This window comes from Portunus trituberculatus, chromosome 14 (genome assembly GCF_017591435.1).
Source record: "Portunus trituberculatus isolate SZX2019 chromosome 14, ASM1759143v1, whole genome shotgun sequence".
Taxonomy (NCBI): Eukaryota; Metazoa; Arthropoda; class Malacostraca; order Decapoda; family Portunidae; genus Portunus; species Portunus trituberculatus.
The window spans coordinates 19,521,684-19,545,201 of NC_059268.1; the positions used below are offsets into that span (position 1 = coordinate 19,521,684).

At 41.5% G+C, this 23,518-nt stretch overlaps 2 protein-coding genes across 7 annotated transcripts in view; both read left to right on the plus strand.

Moving 5' to 3' along the window:
* The window catches only part of LOC123503720 (carbohydrate sulfotransferase 11-like), a 33,119-nt gene extending 29,224 nt beyond the window's left edge, over window positions 1-3,895 (plus strand). Inside the window, exons 7-9 of one of the 3 annotated variants that reach the window (XM_045253706.1) lie at window positions 683-922; window positions 1,396-1,493; window positions 1,868-3,895. In XM_045253706.1, coding sequence (XP_045109641.1) covers window positions 683-922; window positions 1,396-1,493; window positions 1,868-1,992 — 463 coding nt within the window. In that variant the 3' untranslated portion in view covers window positions 1,993-3,895. Of the gene's footprint in view, window positions 1-682; window positions 923-1,306; window positions 1,494-1,867 lie in introns of those variants that run through there. The other 2 variants (XM_045253707.1, XM_045253708.1) reach the window with 2 other exon arrangements.
* A 5,370-nt stretch (window positions 3,896-9,265) lies between these two features.
* Window positions 9,266-23,518, plus strand: part of LOC123503577 (signal peptide peptidase-like 3) — a 36,009-nt gene continuing 21,756 nt past the window's right edge. Inside the window, exons 1-2 of one of the 4 annotated variants that reach the window (XM_045253466.1) lie at window positions 9,266-9,345; window positions 13,145-13,831. In XM_045253466.1, the coding sequence (XP_045109401.1) occupies window positions 13,806-13,831 (26 nt within the window). In that variant the 5' untranslated portion in view covers window positions 9,266-9,345; window positions 13,145-13,805. Of the gene's footprint in view, window positions 9,346-9,470; window positions 9,489-13,144; window positions 13,832-16,062; window positions 16,124-23,518 lie in introns of those variants that run through there. The other 3 variants (XM_045253467.1, XM_045253468.1, XM_045253469.1) reach the window with 3 other exon arrangements.

The window sequence follows — 23,518 nt, forward strand, 5'->3', positions numbered from 1 at the left end:
GTGCACTGAGAACATGGGGAGTGCCTCGCTTTACTCATTTCCACTTGAATATACATCGACAGCCTTATCTGCTTGTGATGAGTTGATGAATACGGTATAGAGGCATTCTCTCCCTGTCATAAAGTCTCGTGACCTTCCTTTTCCGTTGTCAATTAGCCATTTATGCATTATTTTAAGAGATAGATAGATAGATAGATAGATAAATAGATAGATAGATAGATAGATAGATAGATAGATAGATAGATGATTGATTGATTGATATGTGGATAGATAGATAAATAGACAGACTGATAGATAGATAAATATATATATATATATATATATATATATATATATATATATATATATATATATATATATATATATATATATATATATATATATATATATATATATATATATATATATATATATATATATATATATATAGAGAGAGAGAGAGAGAGAGAGAGAGAGAGAGAGAGAGAGTGTGTGTGTGTGTGTGTGTGTCTAAGAGAGGGCCACCAAAGGGCAAAAAAAAAAAAGGCCTACTTGGGTGCTGGTTATGGTGTGTGTGTGTGTGTGTGTGTGTGTGTGTGTGTGTGTGTGTGTGTGTGTGTGTGTGTGTGTGTGTGTGTGTGTGTGTGTGTGTGTGTGTGTGTGTGTGTGTGTGTGTGTGTGTGATACTATATTCCACTCACAGATTGTCAAGAAAAATCATCAAAAAATATCGGCCGCAGTCTTCGTCGTTGACATCTGAAATATCCAGCTTCGAGGAGTTCGTCAAATATTTGGTAGAAGACATTCCCATCAATGACGACATCCAGCGGAAGTATCATAATACGCAAGACATTCACTGGATGCCCTTCTACGCCAACTGTGCCCCTTGTAATATCCATTACGATGCCATTCTCAACATGGAATCCATCGGTGACGACACGAGGTAGGCTTAATCTTCCGTGGAACGTCAACATCAACATTTTTTCCAGTGTTTCTATAATTTTAATTCCTTTTTCCCTATCTTAGGATTGTGTTCCCCGGTTGTTGAGAGCGGTGGCCCCACTTTGAGTAACTTGATAACGTACTGATTGAAAATACTTAATGTTCAAAATAATTATATTCATGAATTGGTGTGTAATGGTATGATAATGCAAAAAGAATGTGTAATATAACTAATATCTAACCAACAACTATTCAATATGACATAAATGTGCACATAGTACGTGGAACTTAAAAGAACAAACGGATTTTACCATTCTACATTTCTTTCCTCTGTCATTTTTCTTTTTCTTTTTTTCATCTCTACTTGAAATTTCCAATGCAACAGGACAGTTTCATCGCCTGGCCACCAAGTGTGTGCATTACTCAGTGTCGCTGATGTGTAGGTAGAGGTGCTCCTATAGACTGATATTGCAGGTACATAAACCATAAGTTCCGTCTGGGCTTGAAACAAACACTGCAAAAAAAACCATGCACCCAACTCATCGGAGTCCATCGCTCCCAAATTTTTCAAGGTGAAGTGACGTTGTTGTTTTAGCCTCTTACCTACTTGGTACATTCATATAACTTTTGGCTTCACTACTTAGATACATTATTTGCTGGCATTGTTGGTATTGCTCTTATATTGATAGAGAAATTATAATATGATGGTTCCACCTCCTGCATCTCATTCTTGCTTCTCAATGTTCAGTTATTGGTGGAGACAATCACCTTTCGTCCATCAGTATGTTCAGCCTGATTTGTTTGCTATTTTCAATTCATCTGAGAATGGTCTCAGTTTTTTTGTTTTTTTCCTTCTTCATATTATTTAGATTTACTTAACTAACATCTGATCCTTGATTTTGAAGTTATGTTTAACGACAATGAAAGATGAAAATTCCATTTCCAGGCTTTGCCCAGGGAACTCACCATGGCGCTCTACCAGAGATACCGCGTCGATTTCGAAATGTTTGGGTACAGCATCCATTCATACCTCAAAGAAACATAACCTTCAGATGCAGACTGCCACGGTAACTGTGCACAGCGTCGCCATTGTCCTTGTGGAAAACTAAAGTGTGATTTACCTGGATTTTATGTAATTTAGCTTGTAAAGTTTTATAAATTTTAATCTAATCTTCAGAAAAAATATTTACAATGTTTCCCACAAAAAGTTGACCTCAAAATTATGACCATGTGGAATAGAAAAACACTAATGGATTGGTTCTCGGCCTAAAAACATGTCACATTAGTTTAACATAATCATAATGGTGGAGCTCAGTGGTTAGTGTCGAGGCATCATGCGCTGAAGACTGTTAAAATTCATGAGATCAATAAGCTAGCAAAATAGGCTGAGGATTGCAGGTATACTTAAACGCAGAGAAATACACTGGCTGTTATGCAAATCTAAATTTCAAATATCGTACCCGAGAGAGAGAGAGAGAGAGAGAGAGAGAGAGAGAGAGAGAGAGAGAGAGAGAGAGAGAGAGACCGATCTCAAAACTGCATGAAAGATTTTAAAGACGATTTCAGTAAGAGTGAGGCGATGAGTAACAAAACAAAATACTGTGTAGTCTGTCATTCGAGTAAGAATTAAAGACATGGTATGTTTCTATAAACGAAGGATCAGAAGAGATTCAGTTGAAGCTTTCAAAATATCAAAAGGATAAAAAAAAAAAATCACACGACAACAGGAAATTTATTAACGTAGAGAGGCGATGTGACACACACAATGAATAAAGTACTTTAATATTGAAATTACTGACAACTGGAATAGCCTTATCATAAAATGCTTGCACGACAACTCTACGTAAAAACTGACGAGAGATATAAGTTTACTAACAAGAAATCGTAATTGAGTCGTTCGTGCTTCCGATGAGAGATGTGCACCATGGCTTCACGTTACCATTGTCTCCCTTGGGGACTGAAAGTTGCATCATCCTTCATATTGTACCTTGGCGATCCAAAGTTGTCTACCGTGCAACAACAAAAAATAAATGAATAAATAAATGAATGAATAAAAAAACAAATAGAAATAAATAAAGAAAGAAAGAAAAAGGTTCTATGATAACTCTAAACACCACACCTTCACAAACACCGTAAACACTATCCTTCACAATACTCCCCACAGTGTTCTAACTCTTACACATGTGCAGTAGTAAACCAATCAACACACCCACACATGGTACACAAGTGTCTCCTCCGTAACATCACTATAATCCGCGAAGCCTCTCCAATGTGAAGCTTCTCTGCAGACACACATGGAGACAGAGCATCAGATATAACAGTTTATATATGAGAGTATTAAAAAGACGCATACATAAGAAACAAACACGCATTTCTCACACAAGTGGCTTATCGGGGCTGAAAAGCAAACTCGGTACTTACAATTACGTCTGTGCCTAGGACATGAATCGGGTGTTGTGTGTAATGAAATCCTGGCGTGTGTCCCATGAAGGTGAGTATTCTAATATCAAGTATATAATGGTGGTTGTTATCAGATTTGCTTGGGAAAATCTTAATGCCCTGCTAATTATGTTCATTTATCAGTTGCCACAGGGATCAGTTTTAGGGCCATTATTATTTCAAATATATATTAATGATTTAGATAGGGGAATGAGTAGTAGTATCAATGAATTTACAGATGACACAAAGATAGGTAGATTAATTACATCAGATTCGGATGCCACTACTTTGCAAACCGATTTGGATAGGATGAACAAGTGGACAGACAAATAGTAAATGCAGTTTAACATTAACAAATGCAAGGTGCTTAGCGTAGGTAGAGGAAATCCACACAATAGGTACCTCACTGCATGCACAAGGCTTTCTTCTTCCTCTCACCCCTATTCTGTCTAATTCTCTAATGCAAGAGTTAACCAGTACTCTCAATCTTTCATACGTTTTCTGGTAAACTCTGCAACTCCCTGCCTGAGTCTGTATTTCCAACTTCCTATGACTTTTTTTTATTTATTTATTTTTTTATCTATACTATGTGGGCTTTTCACGGGAATTTATGGGCTAAAGGGGATACTTTTTGTGGCAACTCCTATCTCAAGGCCCACCCGCTAGGAAAACGGACCGTGGACAGGATTCGAACCCGAGCGCCAGGAGACCCTTCGGATCCCAAAGCACGCATGGTTCCAGACATTTATCCCTGTCCTCTGGCTTACTCTATCGAATTTTTATGGAAATTGACTGAGAGGACCTTTTTTTTTTTTTTTTTTTGCCCTCGACCAGATCTCTCCTCTTACATAAAGAAAATATAAACAACGAGGCCCTGGTAGGCTTAGAACATGAAAAAAACCTACGAGTTATATTCAGCGCCGATCCTGGTCAAAGAAAGCATGCATAGAGGATAGAAATAAGGCAAATAGGGTACTAGGATTAATTTCTATAAGTGTTAAAAGCAGAAGCCTAGAAATAATATTAAAATCATATTTGGCACTGGTCAGACCACATCTAGATTATGCGATTCAGTTCTGGTCTCCACATTGTAGGAATGATATAGGTTTATTAGAGTCAGTGCAGAGAAGGATGACTAAAAAGGTAAAGGGGGTGAGGAATATTCCCCATGAAGCGAGACTGAAAAAACTAAATTTACATTCCTTAGAGAGACGTAGGGTTAAGAGGGTACCTGACAGAAGTATCTAAGTGGCATTGGGGTTATAACAAAGAGAACATGAGAGAAGTTTTTAGGATCAGTAGCCACGATAGAACCAGAGATAATGGGTTTAAGCTTGAGAAAATCGGGGCCAGACCGTGCGATCGCTAGACTTCGTGTACCCGGCAAGCTCTCCTGCCAGACCTCCTGTGGACCTTCGTCAGCAAAAATTCACTGACAGGGTGACCGACTCGTACATTTAAATGCATTGTTTACAGCACTTAAAGTGACATCTAATTATAAAATGCAAGAAGCAAAATATATGTTAATATTAAACGTATGTCTGTTATCATACTTAGCTATAATTACATATATGTAATCCAACTATAGAGATTCTCACACTGAACCTGTGAGAGCGAATGTTGATCTAGGCATGGTTCCCAGATGGAAGTGCATGCGAAGGAATAAAAGAATGTGAACTTACAGGGCTTCTCGCTAACATCAGCACCGCTCTCACGGCTTTATGTGAAGAAACAAGAAAATATTTATATACAATTCATACCCTAACAACGCGTATTTCTGACAACCTCTTACAGCTTCTCTTTTTATCCTATGTTTCTTATTTCCTTGCGAAGAAAGCTGGCAGCAGGACACAACATTCAGAAGCAACATCAGCTCATTTTTTGCTCCCAAACATATTATTGTATTTTATTATTCCTTTCTGATTTTACTTTCGGATCATACATATCGTGTCTCTTGTTACTTGGCAAAGAAAGGTATACAATTTAGTACAGAAATACATCCATGTGCCAATTAGTTAAGTTACTACTTTCAATTCTGTCTGTCTTTATTCTCTGTGTAAATAGAAGAACAAAGAAAATTATTTTTTAATGGGTAGACTTAGTTAGAAGTATGGAAATCTAACATTTGTATCATTCTAGGTATTGCTGTTTCTCTCTCTTTTTTTTCAGCTGTTTTAAGTATGTGTGTGTGTGTGTGTGTGTGTGTGTGTGTGTGTGTGTGTAATTCACCTTGGTCGTCTGCTGGTGACCCAGCCAGTGTGTGTAATTCACCTCGGTCGTCTCCTGGTCACCCAGCCAGTTTTCCCTATTACGGAGCGAGCTCAGAGCTCATAGACCGATCTTCGGGTAGGACTGAGACCACAACACACTCCACACACCAGGAAAGCGAGGCCACAACCCCTCGAGTTACATCCCGTACCTATTTACTGCTAGGTGAACAGGGGCTACACATTGAGAGGATTGCCCATTTGCCTCGCCGCGCCGGGATGTGTGTGTGTGTGTGTGTGTGTGTGTGTGTATTTCACTACGGTCATCTGGCGGTCACCCAGCCAGCCTTCCCCATTACGGAGCGAGCTCCGTAATGGGGAAACGTATAACGTATAACAAGGGGTCCGCGGGGCAGGGAATTGAACACATGACAGTCAATTTATATGATTCATGACTACACAATGAATCTCTTAATTAATATGTCCAGCTTTTTTTCAGTTTTTTTTCCTGTCTAGTTGTATATCAGAATGTTATTTCTATGATGTATTATAATGTTTATGAGACTGAATGTTTTAAAAGTGAGAAAGTTATATTTGTTTGCAACATTGCTTCCGGGGCCACATAACATGATGCAATAGCTACACAGCAGCACGCTGGCAGAGCTCAGACTGGGAGCTGTATACATTCTGCCGTCGACTGCTGTTGGCTGAACACGTGGCATGACTGGCTGCCCTTGTGGATTGTAATTTTTCCCATAATATGGTTTGATTTGATTGTTTGCTTGTTTTTCATTTGACCATACTATATTACTGAAACTGGGCAATACATATGTTGGCCTTCACCCTTAATGGTTTTCTTTCTCCTTTTTTTTTCCGGAGTGATGTTTAGCTGTCTCTTGGGAAAATGGACAAATATGTTATTAAACCATCCAGATCAAAACAAGAAGTACTGCCAAATAAACAGTGTGCTGAGCTAAACCTGAGCTACATACAAATGTAAAATGACTATATCCTATCTAATCCAGTACCAAAGGGTCCCCTCAATAGGTAAGTGGATGAAAGAGGGTTGAGAAAACCCGGCCAAGAAGATGGCCGGTATTTTGAAAATTCACATGTATCGGGGGTGGGTTCCACTCATACCGTTTTCTACAGATGGAAGCAAAAGCATTTCGTCTCTCTCTCTCTCTCTCTCTCTCTCTCTCTCTCTCTCTCTCTCTCTCTCTCTCTCTCTCTCTCTCTCTCTCTCTCTCTCTCTCTCCAAGCTGTCTTCTACCACTATTTTCATGTTAATTTCTATCTGAGCTTACTAACTTGTATGCCTCCCTTCCTCAAACGGCCGAACTGCACAAGACTTTCTTCTTTTTCTCATCTGGGTACATTTACCATCCATTTTCTTAATTTACTTATAGTTGTGAGTCCTCATTATTTTATCTTATTATATCATGATAATCTTTTTCGGATCATATGAAGATCCTCCCCCAAAAAGTACCCAACTGAAGATCCACCCCCCTAGTCGCGCTCATATGAAGATCCGCCCCCCCAAGTATCCAACTGAAGATCCACCCCCCTAGTCGCGCTCATATGAAGATCCGCTCCCCCAAGTATCCAACTGAAGATCCACCCCCCAGTCGCGCTCATATGAAGATCCTCCCCCCCAAAGTATCCAACTGAAGATCCACCCCCCAGTCGCGCTCATCCCACATATAAATTGTTGATCCTCCCCATTAACATATAATATAAATAAACAACATAAGGATTAAATAATAAAACATTATTCAGATAACCTTCTTGTTACACTAAATATTGCAAGAAAAAAAATACATGTTACACTAAAAATTTTAAATCAATTCAATTTTAAAATTACACTAATATTTTAAAATCTTTAAAAATATAAATCACACTAAATATTGCAAGGAAATATGAGTACATAGGTTATCAAAAGCATCCCGGAAGAAACGGTCACGCCACATAAATTCTTGAAGATAAGAATTCAAGAAGTCCCGCCTGCATCCTCGCATCATCTTGATATGTGCTTTATGTTTGTTCCAGTACGATTCTATGGCCTGAGTGTGGACACCAGTTTGCGGATCCACAAAATTGAGTGAATGGTTCACTGTCCTGTGTGTGAAGCCCAATCCTTGTATATTATTGTAAGCCCTCCACTCATCACTGTGGATTATTGATCCCCGTCGCACTACTGCTTGTATTATAGGGAGAAGTGTGACAGCATCTCTTTTGTCTACAATTTCCATGTATCCTGTAGCTGGTGAGGTGCTGGTATCGACCATTCCAAATACCCACATAGGAGTGTGAGGTCCTCTGCCCCGATGATGCTTTGGTTTGTGAGAAAAACACGATTCATCGATATGCACAATTGTTCCTGGACCACCAAGTTGCACTGAAGATATCTACTGCACACTTCCCGGATTCGGATTCGGAACCAAAAAAAAGGTTCGCGCGCCCACCTCTGATTGATAGCAGTAGTAGTAGTAGTAGTAGTAGTAGTAGTAGTAGTAGTAGTAGTAGCTCATCATATGAAGATCCTCCGCCCCAGGCTAGATCATAAGAAGATCCTTCCCCCAAGTAGATTTGGGGGAGAGGATCTTCATATGATCCTCTTTGTCACCTTGTAGCTCACTTTTCTTTCTGACTCGCATCTTTACTAATTTATCATAGTGTAGAGTGGTGTGCTGCCACAAATTTTATCTATAAGAATATTTGAGTTGATAGGACATTCACCAGACTGATCAGTGAAAGATAATAGTTAAAATTGGCGCAGAAGAATTTAAACTCGGAGTATGGACGTTCCAGCAAAGGGAAATGGTTTGGAATGAGCACCATTTTGAAAACCAAACAATAAAAGCTGGAGTTAGGTAGAAAAAAAATGCACACCTGCCTAAAGGGTGACAATTACTTACTTGGCTAATGATTGGAAGCAAAGGAAGGACTATTGACTGGAAACATCACTCGAAAGCAAATTGGCAATAGCGTATGAAATATATAACAACCTGCTTTGTTTGAAATTGAGGATGGAAAAATAGGAATGAATAATTACTAAGCTCTATTACTTAATGATTTTTATACAAGGTAATGAAATTCAAAAGTTGTGCCTTAGTGGCGTTCATGATGTCATATTATGGAACTTTGACGTGACTACCATAAAATTACTTGAGTCTACCCTATCAAATACTAATATTCTTTAGATTTTCCTTATTGAAGATACCAAACACTTTCTATGGTTTAGTTTTGTTTCAACGTAAGCAATGAATCTGCTGAATATTACGTAGTGCAATAAGTAATATGTAAGCACAAAGATGAAAATGAGTTTCTTCCTGATGGGAGCCTAGGAACAATGGAATTATATCATAGTTTATGGTAAAAAGCCCATTTTCTTTGAAATTAAGAAATCTAAACAAATAACAAATTCCTGTGTGAATGATCAAGAATATTTGATAGAAACACATGTTAATGCATTCATATTGTATATTTAGAGCATATTGTTATACTGACTATCACTTTACCGAAAATCTGTACTTTTTTCCCTCCTCCTCGTCAGTACAGAGTGAATCAAGCCATTGGCATAGACATTTTTACTACCATGTATGGGAATATCAGGGAATATTGTTAATTTTTAGGTAAATTCACAATAGAAAATAAGCGAGTAAAGATTTGTATTAGTACTAACAATTCTAGATGACCTTGTTGTTGTTTTGATGGCGACACGAGAGGAGACGGTCGCCCTCCCCGCCCTCACACCTTTACTATGAATATTACGAAGGTAAGAGACGCCATACGTAGCTTGAACAGGTCCAGTGAGGCGCTTAGCTGCATGCATTTCCCTTTAGAGAGGTGCAATGGGAGAATATAGCAGGCAGCAGGCGTCATCGGCCTCACAGGAGCAGTGGCTTGGTTCAGTGGGAGGTAGGACGGATGTGGCTGGCTCAGTTGTGTACTCAAGGCCTGCCTGGCTATACTTTGCCTATATGTACTGTTACAGGGTGGGGTCAAGCACACAACGGGCCGGCTTTCAGTAATGTGGTAGCTCTGTGTTGATGGACAGTAACCCCTGAGTGGTGTCCGGATAGTAATGACTTTCACTGGTGAAGTCTCAGTGTTTGTGTACAGGAGTAAGAAGGACGTCCTGCCCACTTGCTGGTGTTAGCGAGCTGCTGCCATTGACCGGGTGTGGGTTTGCTGTGTGTGGATTTAAGAAGTGAATATATTGGGTGTGAATAGATGACATTGACTGGGTATTTACTTGTTGGGATTTGATGTAGGTCATGTAGGTTCTTGCTGGCTGGCCCCACAAAGGGAACTCTATCCTAGCCAACCTGCCAGCTCAATAACACTGTCAGTAAAAAGCAACTAGTAAGTCTCCTTTGATATTAACTATAGTGTGTAATGATTTGCTCCATAGTGGTGAACTATTCTTAAGATAATCCCTTACAAGAATCACTGATGTGTTAATAAATACACTATGGTTGTATCATTGCCCAAAAAGAGCTTTCTCAGCTCCACAGGTGCTTCAGTACAGTTAACAGTGGCATTGTGTCTGTCTGGATAAGTGTTCAGACAAAGATCTATCTCACAATTTTTTTCTTTTTTATTATTATTATTATTATTATTATTATTATTATTATTTTATTGCTGTGTCTGTGTGGTAGACTCACCTGGTTTGGTATCCCCCTTTACAATGGCATAGTAGGGCAGTATGAGGTAGGGCTCAACCAAAGATAGTAGGGAAATACCACAAACCTGCTGGCACGCCAATTCCTGTATATGAAATAGCAAGTGAATACAGCAGTTAGAAGAATTGATTTATGTGCCATTGCAGGATTTTGAATAATAACCTTATTCAACCAGTGTATTTTGACTGAATCTACTAACTTTCTGTTGCAAATCATAAATCATGCTTCTTGTTCCATTTCAAATGAAAAGAAGTGTTGTGATTGGCTAAATTGATCAGATATTTTCCTCTGTGGCCACTGGCATTGTGTCCATTCAAAAAAAAATTTTTTTTTTATGACCCATTTTGCAGCAATGCATAGAACGTTTGAGCACACATTGCCCTCACTAAAGGTGCCCCAACGACAATTTTGAATGAGGTGGGTGTGCTGCTCTGCATGGTAGCATTCTCCAAAAAGTGAGCTCTCTATTTTAACCTATATACCAGGCTGGTAATACCACATCAAACTTTCACACTGAGGCAAGACAAGGCATCAAACATTCACACTAAGGCAAGACAAGGTGTCAAACATTCACACTAAGGCAAGACAAGGTGTCAAACATTCACATTAAGGCAAGACAAGGTGTCAAACATCACACTAAGGCAAGACAAGGTGTCAAACATTCACATTAAGGCAAGACAAGGTGTCAAACATTCACACTAAGGCAAGACAAGGTATCAAACATTCACACTAAGGCAAGACAAGGTGTCAAACATTCACACTAAGGCAAGACAAGGTATCAAACATTCACACTAAGGCAAGACAAGGTATCAAACATTCACACTAAGGCAAGACAAGGTATCAAACATTCACACTAAGGCAAGACAAGGCCTCTAACATTCAAACTAAGTCCTGTTGCCTCCTGGTGGAAAAGGAGTCTTGTGGCTCACAGGGATGCAGGCTTATGTGGACCTTGGCTCATTTGGACTGGATATGTGGCTGATTCCGATCCTTGTTGTGGCTGATTCAGACTTTTTTTACTGTTTCGCATATTGTGCAACCCTTTTTATTTGGTTTTGTTTTGCTCATGCTCTCAGCAGGCAAACATTGTGCTTAATGCTAAACATGTTCCTTGGTGCCTTCCTTCTTGCTATATTTGAAAAAGACTCACATGCATTCATGTGCACTCAAGCATGGACACACACACACACACACACACACACACACACACACACACACACACACACACACACACACACACACACACACACACACACACACACACACACACACACAGCATATTATCAACACTATAATTGGCCGAATAAGCCAGCAACAAGGGCTGAATCAGCCACTAACTGGTCTGAATAAACCTGCTCCTCATCCACAAAGGCTTGAATCATTGTACTTGTAAACATTCTTATCTAGGGATTTGAACTTCCTTAGAAAAGAAAGATCACCATCCTTCCAAACACTTGTGTTGGTATTTTTTTATCAAAAAGTTAATAAGAGAGTGAATTTGAGGTGTTGGAAACTATACTTGGCGAGATGCCAAAAGCAGTAGACAATTTACTTAGATATTATTATAAGTAATCAACTGGAACTCACAGGATGGGTGGAAAAAGAGAGAGGAATGGATAAAGAAAGAAAATGCCCGTCATGCATTCAAATTAGTCAGGTAATTAATTTCTTTTCTCTTTTATAGAACTTTTTATGCAAAATATGAAAGAATTCTCAATTGTGGTGCATTTTAGGTCAGAAAAGACATGTATCATTGTAAGCAAAACTTTGTAATGGGCGAGTTTTGCTGAGGTTCTGTGGGCCAGCGGGGAGCAGGGCCGCCAGTCAAACACAAAGCTCCCACTGAAATTTTCTATGGAGAGTAGTAAGAGTAATGTTTGGGACATCTATGATAATAACTGCTTGTGGTCCTTGGTCACATTCTCACCTCATTACTCTTGAGCCTATGTTGGATGATACCCCTTAGCCTAGGAGATAGAGCCACTGTAATGTCTAAGTTGCCACGCTTTAATCTCCTCTCATGTGCAGTGGTACCACAGGTTATACCCAAACCAGCTTATGCCCTTTCCTGATGCCTAGATTTTGCATCAACTTGCACCCACAAACTTGACTTGCTTCTTCACTACCAGAGGTGCCATACCGTTGTGTTCCCACCCTTAGCGTCAGTCAAAAGTATTATCACAACATGACTGAGGCCTCATTATGGCCTCACTCTGACCTCCCACTAACTCTCTACTAACATGCCTTGGGATGCAAAGTGCAGACCAGCAGGACAGCACAAGGATTGCCGCACACTACACCCAAGCAAATAGAACTAGGTAAATACACACATACACCTTTTTAGGTATTAAGACCAGCCTAGATAAAGCAAATGTCGATACAGTTACAAAAAGTGAATATACTGAACCAAAAGGGAAATACTATTACAGTATATTCACAAGATGAGATGAATTTCCTAATCAGATGGTAGGCAGCCACTGGAGTACGCGTGTCTGCCACCTGTCGGCTTGTCTTTTGTGAGCCAGAATAGTAAGATTGTATAACACCTGATGATGTCAATTGTTTCCATTGCTTAGTCCTATTAACCCTCAGGACTTAGTGGAATTCAATTATTACAAATCACTGCAATTCCTGTTGCCACCCAGCAGTGTTGTCCATTTTTTGCATCCTGAGATTTATGTCATTTTCCCCCACCAGGCCACCTCACCTCAGCTTTCATGGAGGCTAGAGTTGCTTGACCAGCTCAGAAATCTTAGATATATGTTGTGCTTCTTGAACATCTATGATACTGTGTAGTAATATACAGCATAAACGGTATACATGATACATATTGATGTGTAGGAATATATTTGATCACAACGATATTTAATCCACTTTTCTTTCTTTCAGATGGAATTCAGATGATGATCTGTCATCCAACACAAGAGTGATGCCATTGTGTTAAATACTGTTGAAAATCAGTGAGTTACCATTGCTCCAGTGTGTGCTGAAAAACTTTATAGTCAAATAATTGGGAGAAATGTGCATCAAAAAAGCATTCCATCATTTGTTTTTTGAAATCTGATAACCTAGGAAATGCTCACCAGAAAACAGGAACAGTAGCAAACATTGAGTGCAGTTCAAGGAATTGTTTTGAGAATGAAGCAACAAGACTAATATTCCCACATGACATACACATGTACTACAACATTTGTGTCTATTTCTTGTTTTTCTGATTTGAATAGACATGGTGCACGATCTCTCATTAAGCTGCAAAAGTTCACGCTTTGATTTAGTTTTATATACGGAAGGAAATATATAGTAATTATACTTTTCACGTTTCTCACCTGTCAAATACTCACATGTAAGAGTTCCCTGGATGTTACAATAGTTTGTTATGAAACACAAAGGCATCATACAAGCCCACATCCTGTCACACATCTCAGACCACTTCATAGTTGCTCTGAACTAGCCTGCTGTGTCACAAGGGAAGGCTGGGCAGTTGTTGTCATTCCACCAAGCTCCTTCATTCTGAGTGAAGAGAAGAACTGTCTGTGCCTGGAGTGCAGCTATGGCTCTCAGTGCTGAATATCAGTGGTAAGTACTGCTTGCTCCTATTTTTGTTATTGTTTATTTATTTTTGCCTGAGGGAAAGGCTTAATTAATATGTGAACGAAAGTCCTTAATAATGGCAGTAACATAAACATCCATTGATTGCTGCCTGTGATTAGTGAGTGTTATTTATTCATTTATTATTTCAGTGTGATAAAGTGATCGGGTTCACTCTTAATTGAGAAATTTGTCCAGATCTGAATTATGTTAGATTTGTAGAATGAGGTAGAGAGATGTGTTTGTGAATTGCTTAACAAAATGATGTAGTTATTGTAGCTGTACAGGATTCAGGGCTTTTAGTAAGAGGGACTGTGGACAAGCCATCATATCAGCTGATTTGTGAACACCACCAATGGATTTACTCACTGAACGCCTGCCTGCTCCCACCTTCCTCCTTCTCATGTTCCACTGCATTCATTTTCTTCTTCGTCTTCTTCCATAGAGGCCAGTGCTTTAACTTCAGTGCTGATATGTTTTGTGTGTACATTACAAATTACTGTGTCTGCAAACATGGGTGTCATGTCACAGCTTCGTTTAACAGACTGGATTGGAAGTTGTGGTCTTCAAGGATGTATTATTGATTTTTTTTTTTTTTTTTTTTTTTTTTTTTTGGGGGGGGAGGGGTTGTGACTTCAAGGGAATGGGCTTTGATTACACTTTACTACCTTCATACTTGCTATCTGTCTGTCTTTATTAATGTTAGATTAATGAAGTTATCTTGGTAAGACTTCCTTTGTGTTCAGAATGTCCCAGGCGTCTGTTGTTGCATTTCTTGATGTCCTAATGAATACTGTAGTCTTTTTTTTTTATGTCATTTTGTAAGTCCTGATCCCTGTACAAGGAAATCTCTCCAACTTCTTCAGCTCCTAAATATTCAATGCACTGTCACTGGATGTTCCATCTTCCTCTTTCATCCAGTGTTCACTGTGGCTGGTATTCTTTGTATTTTATGTATTTATTTAATGCTGGAGGAGGGGCGCACAAAATGTAAGTCAGATAGCAAATTGCGGTGCTGTTATCGTCGCGTTCACATATTTTCATAAACAAACATTTGTGCGAGGAACTTCGTGGTGGACTGTGGCAACTGTTACACTGGTGACCAATGCATTGGGCGTGAAGGGGCGTGAGGGAGGGCGAGCCATCAGAGCTTTTCCGTCTAACATGACGAATGACCAGAGAGAATTAGAGAGAAGAGGAGAAAAAATGGTAACTTGTTGAGCTATAGCGACAAAGTGGCAGTCCAGGAAAGGGAAAGGCGCCCGACCAGCATCATGAGAGAGAGAGAGAGAGATCTTACATTGAGTCTTTATCATGGACAGTAGCAGTAGGTGGTAATAGGGATACGGTATGCATCATTCTCTGTACACACTGTGAGGAAGTACATTTGTTATCGTGTAGTGAAGTTGTGATGGGAAGTGGTGGTGTGTTGTGGCGTGCTGGCTGATCCTTATTCGGACCGTGCATCATTTTCCTTGGCTCCAAAGACAGGCCCACCACGAGACTGCGCTGGGAGAAACTTGTCACATCTTGAGAGAGAGAGAGAGAGAGAGAGAGAGAGAGAGAGAGATCCTTTGTTCGACTTTCAATGCAGATATCCAAGTGTGTTTTAAGTAAAGAGAAAGACTGGATTTGTTATCTCTCAAATTGTGATCCACATCTTGAGAGAGAGAGAGAGAGAGAGAGAGAGATCCTTTGTTCGACTTTCAATGCAGATATCCAAGTTCGTTTTAAGTAGAAAGACTGGATTTATTATCTCTCAAGCTGTGATCCATCTCAGCTTTAAGTGCGGTGCAAACAAGAAAGTAATAGGGGAAGTGAGCATGACGCTTGGAGAAAGTGTGATAATTATGAACTCATTGTGTCTCAGTCTGCATGTTATGATAAGAGGAAGGACTCGTATTTAGTCTAGGGAGATTATGCAGTGTAAAGTATTGGCGGGTACTGTCAGCTGTTTTGTGTCTGCGTTAGTAATGTGCAATGCTAAAACATATCACCACACACCTGTTGTTCATTGCAAACCCGTAGCGTAGGTACCTCCTAATCACCACAGAACAGATAATCTTTCAGCAATCTCTCCGTAATAGTCACCATCGCTCTCACTTCAGCCCCAGAAGCTCCCGTCATCTCGAGCATGTCATCCGGCAAACACTTTCACCGGTAGCACCTCCCTCCTGCCGCACGCTGGAGGTACCTTTCCCCCGCAGTGTAAGCCAGACCAACTCTCTCTTTCAGTTGGCGTGCCTCACTCCTTGTGTTCGCGCGTGCTCCGTTTGGCATGTATGTTTTGTTCTGAGGAGTGTCATTGCCTTTGTGTTCTCTGATTGCATCTCGGAGGAAAGAAGAGATTATAAATGTTGAGCAGATTTGTAGCATACCTCGCGATCTGTTATGGCTGTGACTGTTTATACCTGCAGGAAATACATAGTGATAACAGCATAAATGTGTTGATGTCTCCGCAGTTGCAGCCCTTGATGACGCCCACGGCAAGGCTTTGATCTGAAAACTGACCGCTGTGTTGCACTTTGAGTATCCCTCGAGAAAGACGTGGAAACTTGTGATTAGTTAGTGCGGATCCCCCCTGTTGTGATAGTGATGGATGGAGTCTATTGCACTTTTTCCTTCTTTGTTGTGATAACGTAATGTAAAGTGTGTGTGTGTGTGTGTGTGTGTGTTCCCGCTCCAGTGATCGTTTAGATAGCGAGTCAACAGTTGTGAAGTGATTACAGTAACATTTTTATATCCGGAGAGTATGACATGACAGCAACCTGAAAGTCTTCCGTATACTCCTAATATTTGACTTGTGGACGTATTGAATGAGGCAAAAGTTAGTGTGTGAAATATCAGTCTTGCTTATCCAGTACCTAGTAGATGTCACCTGTCGTGCGTGACACTGAAGCAATTTGTCATGGATTGTACTTGCGGGAAAGGTGAACGTTGAAAGGAAAGTGTTTTTTCAGTGAGTAGATATTAGCATAAGGTTTGGTGCCGCAGTCCCCTCTGGCACCGTCCTGAGAAACCCAGCGATTAAGAGAGAGTGGGAGGAGAAAGTGAACTGGTTGAAAAGAAAAGCCTCGATAATATGACATTGTGTTGCTCAAGTACAGTTAAAGCGAGACTGGCGTGCGTATGCTATACTGTTCAACGTTACCCAGCTTAGAACATCAATTAAACACACCTCTTCTCGATCAAAATGACTCGGATTCAATGTGAGGGCGATGAGCACCACCACAGAGTGAAAGCTCAGACGCTGCAGTGTTGCCACGGGCTGGGCTGTCACTTTAGCCCCTAGACTGGTTTCACTTCCACTGACTGCCTTTCTGTCACGGTTTCGCGGCACGTGTGACTCCATCCCGCAGACAGCAGCTCACGCCATTGTTACATTCGTGCGTCTCTAATGTTTCTCTCTCTCTCTCTCTCTCTCTCTCTCTCTCTCTCTCTCTCTCTCTCTCTCTCTCTCTCTGAGCCTTCCACTGCCTTTTTATCCACTTATTCTTTTCCTCTCCTTTCCCAAAGTGGTTAAGGAAAGTGTGGGAACATTTTCTACTTGGTTAACGAAAAGTGAAAACCTGCGTGTTAGGTTGATTAGTGTGTGTGTGTGTGTGTGTGTGTGTGTGTGTGTGTGTGTGTGTGTGTGTGTGGAGGGGGCGGGGTCGTGGTTGTGCAGGTGAAGGTAACGTAAAAATTGGTCTCCAAGGAGGCGCGGTGAGACCTAATGGATACGTCGGGTTTTCTTCGAACACAACAACAACTTTCCCTCTTCCTTACGAGTTTCTCTCTCTCTCTCTCTCTCTCTCTCTCTCTCTCTCTCTCTCTCTCTCTCTCTCTCTCTCTCTATCAAAATAGAAGGAAAAAGAGAGGGAAAGAGAGGATCACACTTCAGGAAAACATTTCAAACATTTTATCTGGCATGAAATTACTTAGTGTGATTATTTTAGCGTACATAAAAAAGCCACAGGTAGCTCATTTAAAACATGTAAAGGGAGACAACGTACATAGGGCGATTGGTTGTACTGGTAGACCGCATCCTATCTATCCACTCCCTGACCCAGCCTTGTCTTGAGCCTTGAGAGCACCATTATAGGTCTCCCCGCGGCTTTGTGTCATTGAGTGCGGCTGGCCAGAGTCTAGGCGGGACCTTTTTTTAGTCATTAATTGTACTGCTAGCGTTGCATAGTCTGCCTTAGCTCACGTGACTGCAGGAAGGAAAGTTGTCACATTGGTAAATCGTCAATGTGTGTGTGTGTGTGTGTGTGTGTGTGTGTGTGTGTGTGTGTGTGTGTGTGTTCATGGTTCTTAGTGACACAATACTTCACGCGTGTTGCTGTTATTACTCTACCGTGTCTCTTGATATTACGTGCCTCTATTACTGAAGAGATACACACGTACATGACTTGCCTTTCATGTTCATTGCACGAGCTTCCACTCTTGTAGATTACGTGCAAGTGAAGCATGTTAAATCTCCTCGATTCCATTGAAAAAAAAAGGTGGTATTGTTATTGTGAAGAGTTGTGTAGTAGTACGAGAGAGAGAGAGAGAGAGAGAGAGAGAGAGAGAGAGAGAGAACCATGCGTGCTTTGGGGTCCGAGGGGTCTCTAAGCGCACGGGTTCGAATCCTGTCCACGGTCGGAGTGTAGGTTGGGCTTCCTCACTCAGAGAAACGGTTTCGTAGCTTGTGGGCTTTGAGATAGGAGGAACCCCAAAAAGTATCCCCTTTAACCCATAAATTCCCGTGAAAAGCCCACATGGTATAAAGAGAGAGAGAGAGAGAGAGGGTGGGGTGGGGTAGGATAGGGTAGGGAGTCAAAACGTTCCCCGGAAAGAAATATATATTTAGTCTTAATAAATACAAGATTAGAGGCCATCAACAGACGCGAAGGGAACGAGGAAGTATGGAGGTTAGACAGGGAGATGACCATTGATTAAGAAGGTACAAGCGTTTGGGGTCCAGTGTTACAGTTACGGCAGACCACGACCTTGTTGGAATCAGTCACCGAGTCCAGGCTGGGGTAGAGAGAAATCGAATGAAAAAGTGAGAGAGAAAAGGAAAAATGTATGAGTTAAGACCAGCAGCAATGGAGTATGGTGCCGAGGCGTGGGCTGTGAAGGCGTGTGAACAGAAGACGTGGCTGAGATGCTGAAATGGATGCTAGTAACAATAATGGTTGGAGTGAGGAAGGATGCTGAGAAACACCAGAGATTAGAGTAGTACGGGCACATAAGACAAGAATTATGAGATTGAACATAGGAAGCGAGGCAGGCACAGGAGGAGGTGGAAGGACTGCACTGTGGTTAATGTTAGAGGTGGGTGACTGCTTTGTGGAGAAAGACCAGCGAGGACTAGCGAACGCAGGTGGACACGGGGAAAGCTGCTTACACTAGGCTTCTCACTAAGCTGGAATGAAAACCAGGACAAATCATTACAGCATCGCAACACTTATGAAAATCTAGTTTCGTTCAGAAGTTATTTTATTTTAGGTCATTTATAGAGATTTATTCCTCATGAAATAGATGGATTAAACTTTTGAAGGGATATAGAGATCACTGGTGACTCAGTAGAGAAAGTTGAGTGTGTGGATGGAAAATGCATAAATTTCCATCAACTGAAAACAGCTTCATTATACTGAGTAACACTACATCGTTACTCGAGTCGCACATGACACCGCTACATCTCCATCAGTTCAGGCCTCAGCACCGACTCCGGCCCATGATTCAGTGCCTCAGCTGTGCAAGTGACAGTAATGCATGAACAATGTGTACCGTATGTAACACGATATTGGGACAGCGTGTCACTGAGGGAAGACTGCATGGAGGCGAGGCGAGGCAAGGCAAGGGGAGAGAGGTGGATGTGGGCGCGGTGTGATGGGTTGCCCACTGCTCACCTCAGTACTCCTTTGACATTATAATACAAGCAAACTAGTCTTTGACACCGGCTTATTGGAGAGTTCAGGAGCGGCTGGCTAAGATAGGAGAGTCTTTACATTTGCCCGTGACCATATGATGACCACCTCTCTCTCTCTCTCTCTCTCTCTCTCTCTCTCTCTCTCTCTCTCTCTCTCTCTCTCTCTCTCTCTCTCTCTCTCTCTCTCTCTCTCTCTCTCTCTCTCTCTCTGATTGGGAAAGAAATTAAACGCGGTTCTCTCCTTTTACAATATTTATTTTACGTAATTAAGTGTAGGTGCCTAAAGCTTGTCCCTCTGCTCTGTATAAACGTGCCGTAACTTGTGTCGAAAGGAAAGCAATCCGTGTCTACAACGCTCAACTCTATTATGTGGGAAAGAAATGCCTCCGTCTCCATTCCCCGCGGTGCGCTAAAATTTGGTGTCTAATAAATCACTAAAACTCACGGTGCTATGGTTACCTTGTGGTGGGTTATTGAGGAAGCGGTGATGATGGGCGGGGTGAGGAGGAGGGAAGTGGGGCAAGGACGGTGGCAAGGTGTGTGTGTGTGTGTGTGGTGCCCGCTGCGTCCCTTGCCTCTCCACCCCTGTTCTCCCCACACCTCTCTCTTTCTCTCACCTCCTTTGAATTCTCGTGTTTCATCACCGCCTTCTTCCTGTTTGTTTTTTGGTCTATTGCTGTACATCTTACCTCCTACTTTGGTGTGTGTGTGTGTGTGTGTGTGTGTGTGTGTGTGAGAGAGAGAGAGAGAGAGAGAGAGACAGAGACAGACATTAAGACAGATTTTAATACTGGTCACACAATTAATATTTATCACTACATATTACTGAGTGACGTATTGGGAAAGAAGGTTAGGAGACAAGAGTGGCATTGTATGGGAAGCAAGATCACGTGAGTAAACAGACAGGTAGGCATTGAGAGAGACAGGTAGGCAAGCAAACAGTCAGGGAGGCGTGTTGTTCAGCAAGTGTCGGCTGTGACGTAGTTGGGGGACGCCTGGTCATCGAGGTCAAGGGTTCTCGTGCGGCCGTGATAGGTGATGGTGATGGTGGTGGTGAAGGTGGCGGCTGGATCGTGGGTTGAGAGGAGGGCGTCTTCGTTCTCGTAGCGTGGGAATCTGTGGTGGCGCTGGTGGTGGTGTGAGGTCATAGTAGGTTAGCTTGCTATAGGGCATTTTGTAGTCACCTTCTGGAGTAAATATGGTTAAAGAGACTTGGGTTTTTTCATCGTGTTTATTTGTTATTCGTGTCTTGGCCTTATTTTTCACACCGTGTATTGTATTGTGTTGTTGTGACGCAGTGCTCCTGACCTCAGCCAAACTTATGTGGATTCCAAGTGAAGTTTCAGTCATGACAACCGACAACCTGACCTAACCTAACCTAACCTAGCCAAATCTGACCTACCCACCTGTTGTAACGCAGTGTTCCTGACCTCAGCTAAACTTATGTGGGTTCCAAGTGAAGTTTCAGTCATGACAACCGAAACAAATCCAGACTTACCTAACATGATGCAAACTGAATTAACGTGACCAGGGCCAGCCTAAACCAGCATAAACCTCACTTGACTTAAAAAATTATGCAAACTGAACTGAACGTGACCAGATTCAGCTTAGACCAACATAAACCTCACGACTTAAAACATGATGGAAACTAAATTGAATGTGACCAGATCCAGCCTAAACCAACGTAACCAAACCTACTCTAATGGATGGAAACAGAACAGCGCTTCCCACACTCTTCAAGTTATCTACAGGCGCTGTAGGCCATAACATTAAGAAAAATAAATAAATGAGTAAAAAAAAAACACTAGTAACGTGACCCAAACTAGATTTAAACATGAGCAGATATGTTCTAACGTAACAAAACAAAACTAAGTAAGACATGACCACATACATACTAACCCAACTAACCCAAAATACTGTACATTCAGAGGTCACGTTTCCTTACTTAACGTTGAAGTCTTCCGGTGAGGCAAGTTTGAATTTCCGGCGATCAGATATAACAAACCACACTGCGCAGAGGAGGTGGTGGTGGTGGTGGTGGTGCAAGGGATGAAAGGGATCTGTTTGTGTGTATCCTTCCGTAGCTGTAATTACATAGACGTCTCCAGGGATTGCTATACTGAAAATATTAAACCATACTGGATAGACGTGGTGGTGGTGGTGCCAGGAATATAGTTGTCTGCATCCTCCTTTTGTAGCCTTAATTACATAATCTCCTATACAGTTTGCATCTTGGTGTCTTGAACCCCTCCAGTACCATGACACGTTTTCATATTCATTCTGCTTACTATTTTGGTGACTTATACAGCTTCAGAATCTTATGTAGGGATTATAATAGCGAAGACTGTGACTAGTAATCTTTTGACCTCCATAGACCCTTCCTAATGTCAGTGAAATAGTCTAATCGTATTCAAAACTCAAGGGACTGTGGCTATTAATCTTCTGACCTCTATAGATAGACCCTTCCTAATGTCAGTAAAATAGTCTAAACATACCCAAAACTCATGGTAAAAATGTGTCCCAGTACTGAAGGGGTAAAGTTCCTGTGCTGCTTGTCTCTGGTCGGGGATGGAAGGAACACGAGGCGATGGATTCTAAAGCAGTGTGTTGAGTGAGGTAGAAAAAATGGTTAGTTTCCGTTTGAACTTCTCCGTTGAAGGTTATAAGTCGCATGTCCAGCGCTGTCTTGGAAATGTTGAGAGTTGGTTGGCGTTACTCAGTATTCTTGTGGGTGCAGGAATGGTTTTGTTGTTTTCTATATATGGTGTTAATCGTCGTTGTCGTCTTTCTCCTCCACCACCACCTCGTCCTCCTCAACCTCCTTCTCCTCCTCCTCCTCCTCCTCCTCCTTCTCCTTCTCCTCCTCCTTCTCCTTCTCCTTCTCCTCCTCCTTTTCTTCTTCTTCTTCTTCTTCTTCTTCTTCTTCTTCTTCTTCTTCTTCTTCTTCTCCTCCTCCTCCTCCTCCTCCTCCTCCTCCTCCTCCTCCTCCCATCATCACCACCACCACCACCACCTTCTACTGCTGTGTGTGTGTGTGTGTGTGTGTGTGTGTGTGTGTGTGTGTGTGTGTGTGTGTGTCGCCTATATTGATGACGTGAGCCTTTGTTGTTGCTTCACTGGTCTTTGTATGGCTTGGACCTTGGGCTGCTACTGTTGCTGTCACTACAACTATTGGTGATGATAGACCATGTGTGAAAGAATGGTGATATCCCCCCTCCCCCTGTGGGTGACCGCCATACCTCTCCCTCCCTTCCTTCCACCCGAGAGGACTTTGTTTCCTTTCTTCCCACCGTCCAACTTGCCAAATCTGGATCACGCCCTTGAGTTTCTGTGTCATGTTTGTCTCTTCTGTTCTCGCGTATAGCCTACAGACAGGTATGTGCAGTGGTCGCGCGCGCGCGCACGCACACACACACACACACACACACACACACACACACACACACACACACACACACACACACACACACACACACACACACACACACACACTCACTCACTCACTCACTCACTCACTCACTCACTCTCTCTCTCTCTCTCTCTCTCTCTCTCTCTCTCTCTCTCGGTGGATAGGTAACATTAACGGGTCATTTGAGATTTATTCACACCTGTGACAACAAATTGGAGACCTTTGAAGCTACAAACATTAATAACAATCCTGCTTGGTTCGCACAAATTAGAAACTGCATCTGAAAACTGAGTGACCTGAAATTTGAAGTCTATTAACATTTTTCAATATTGAGACGCATTTTTACTTTGACTGTGCAGTATGT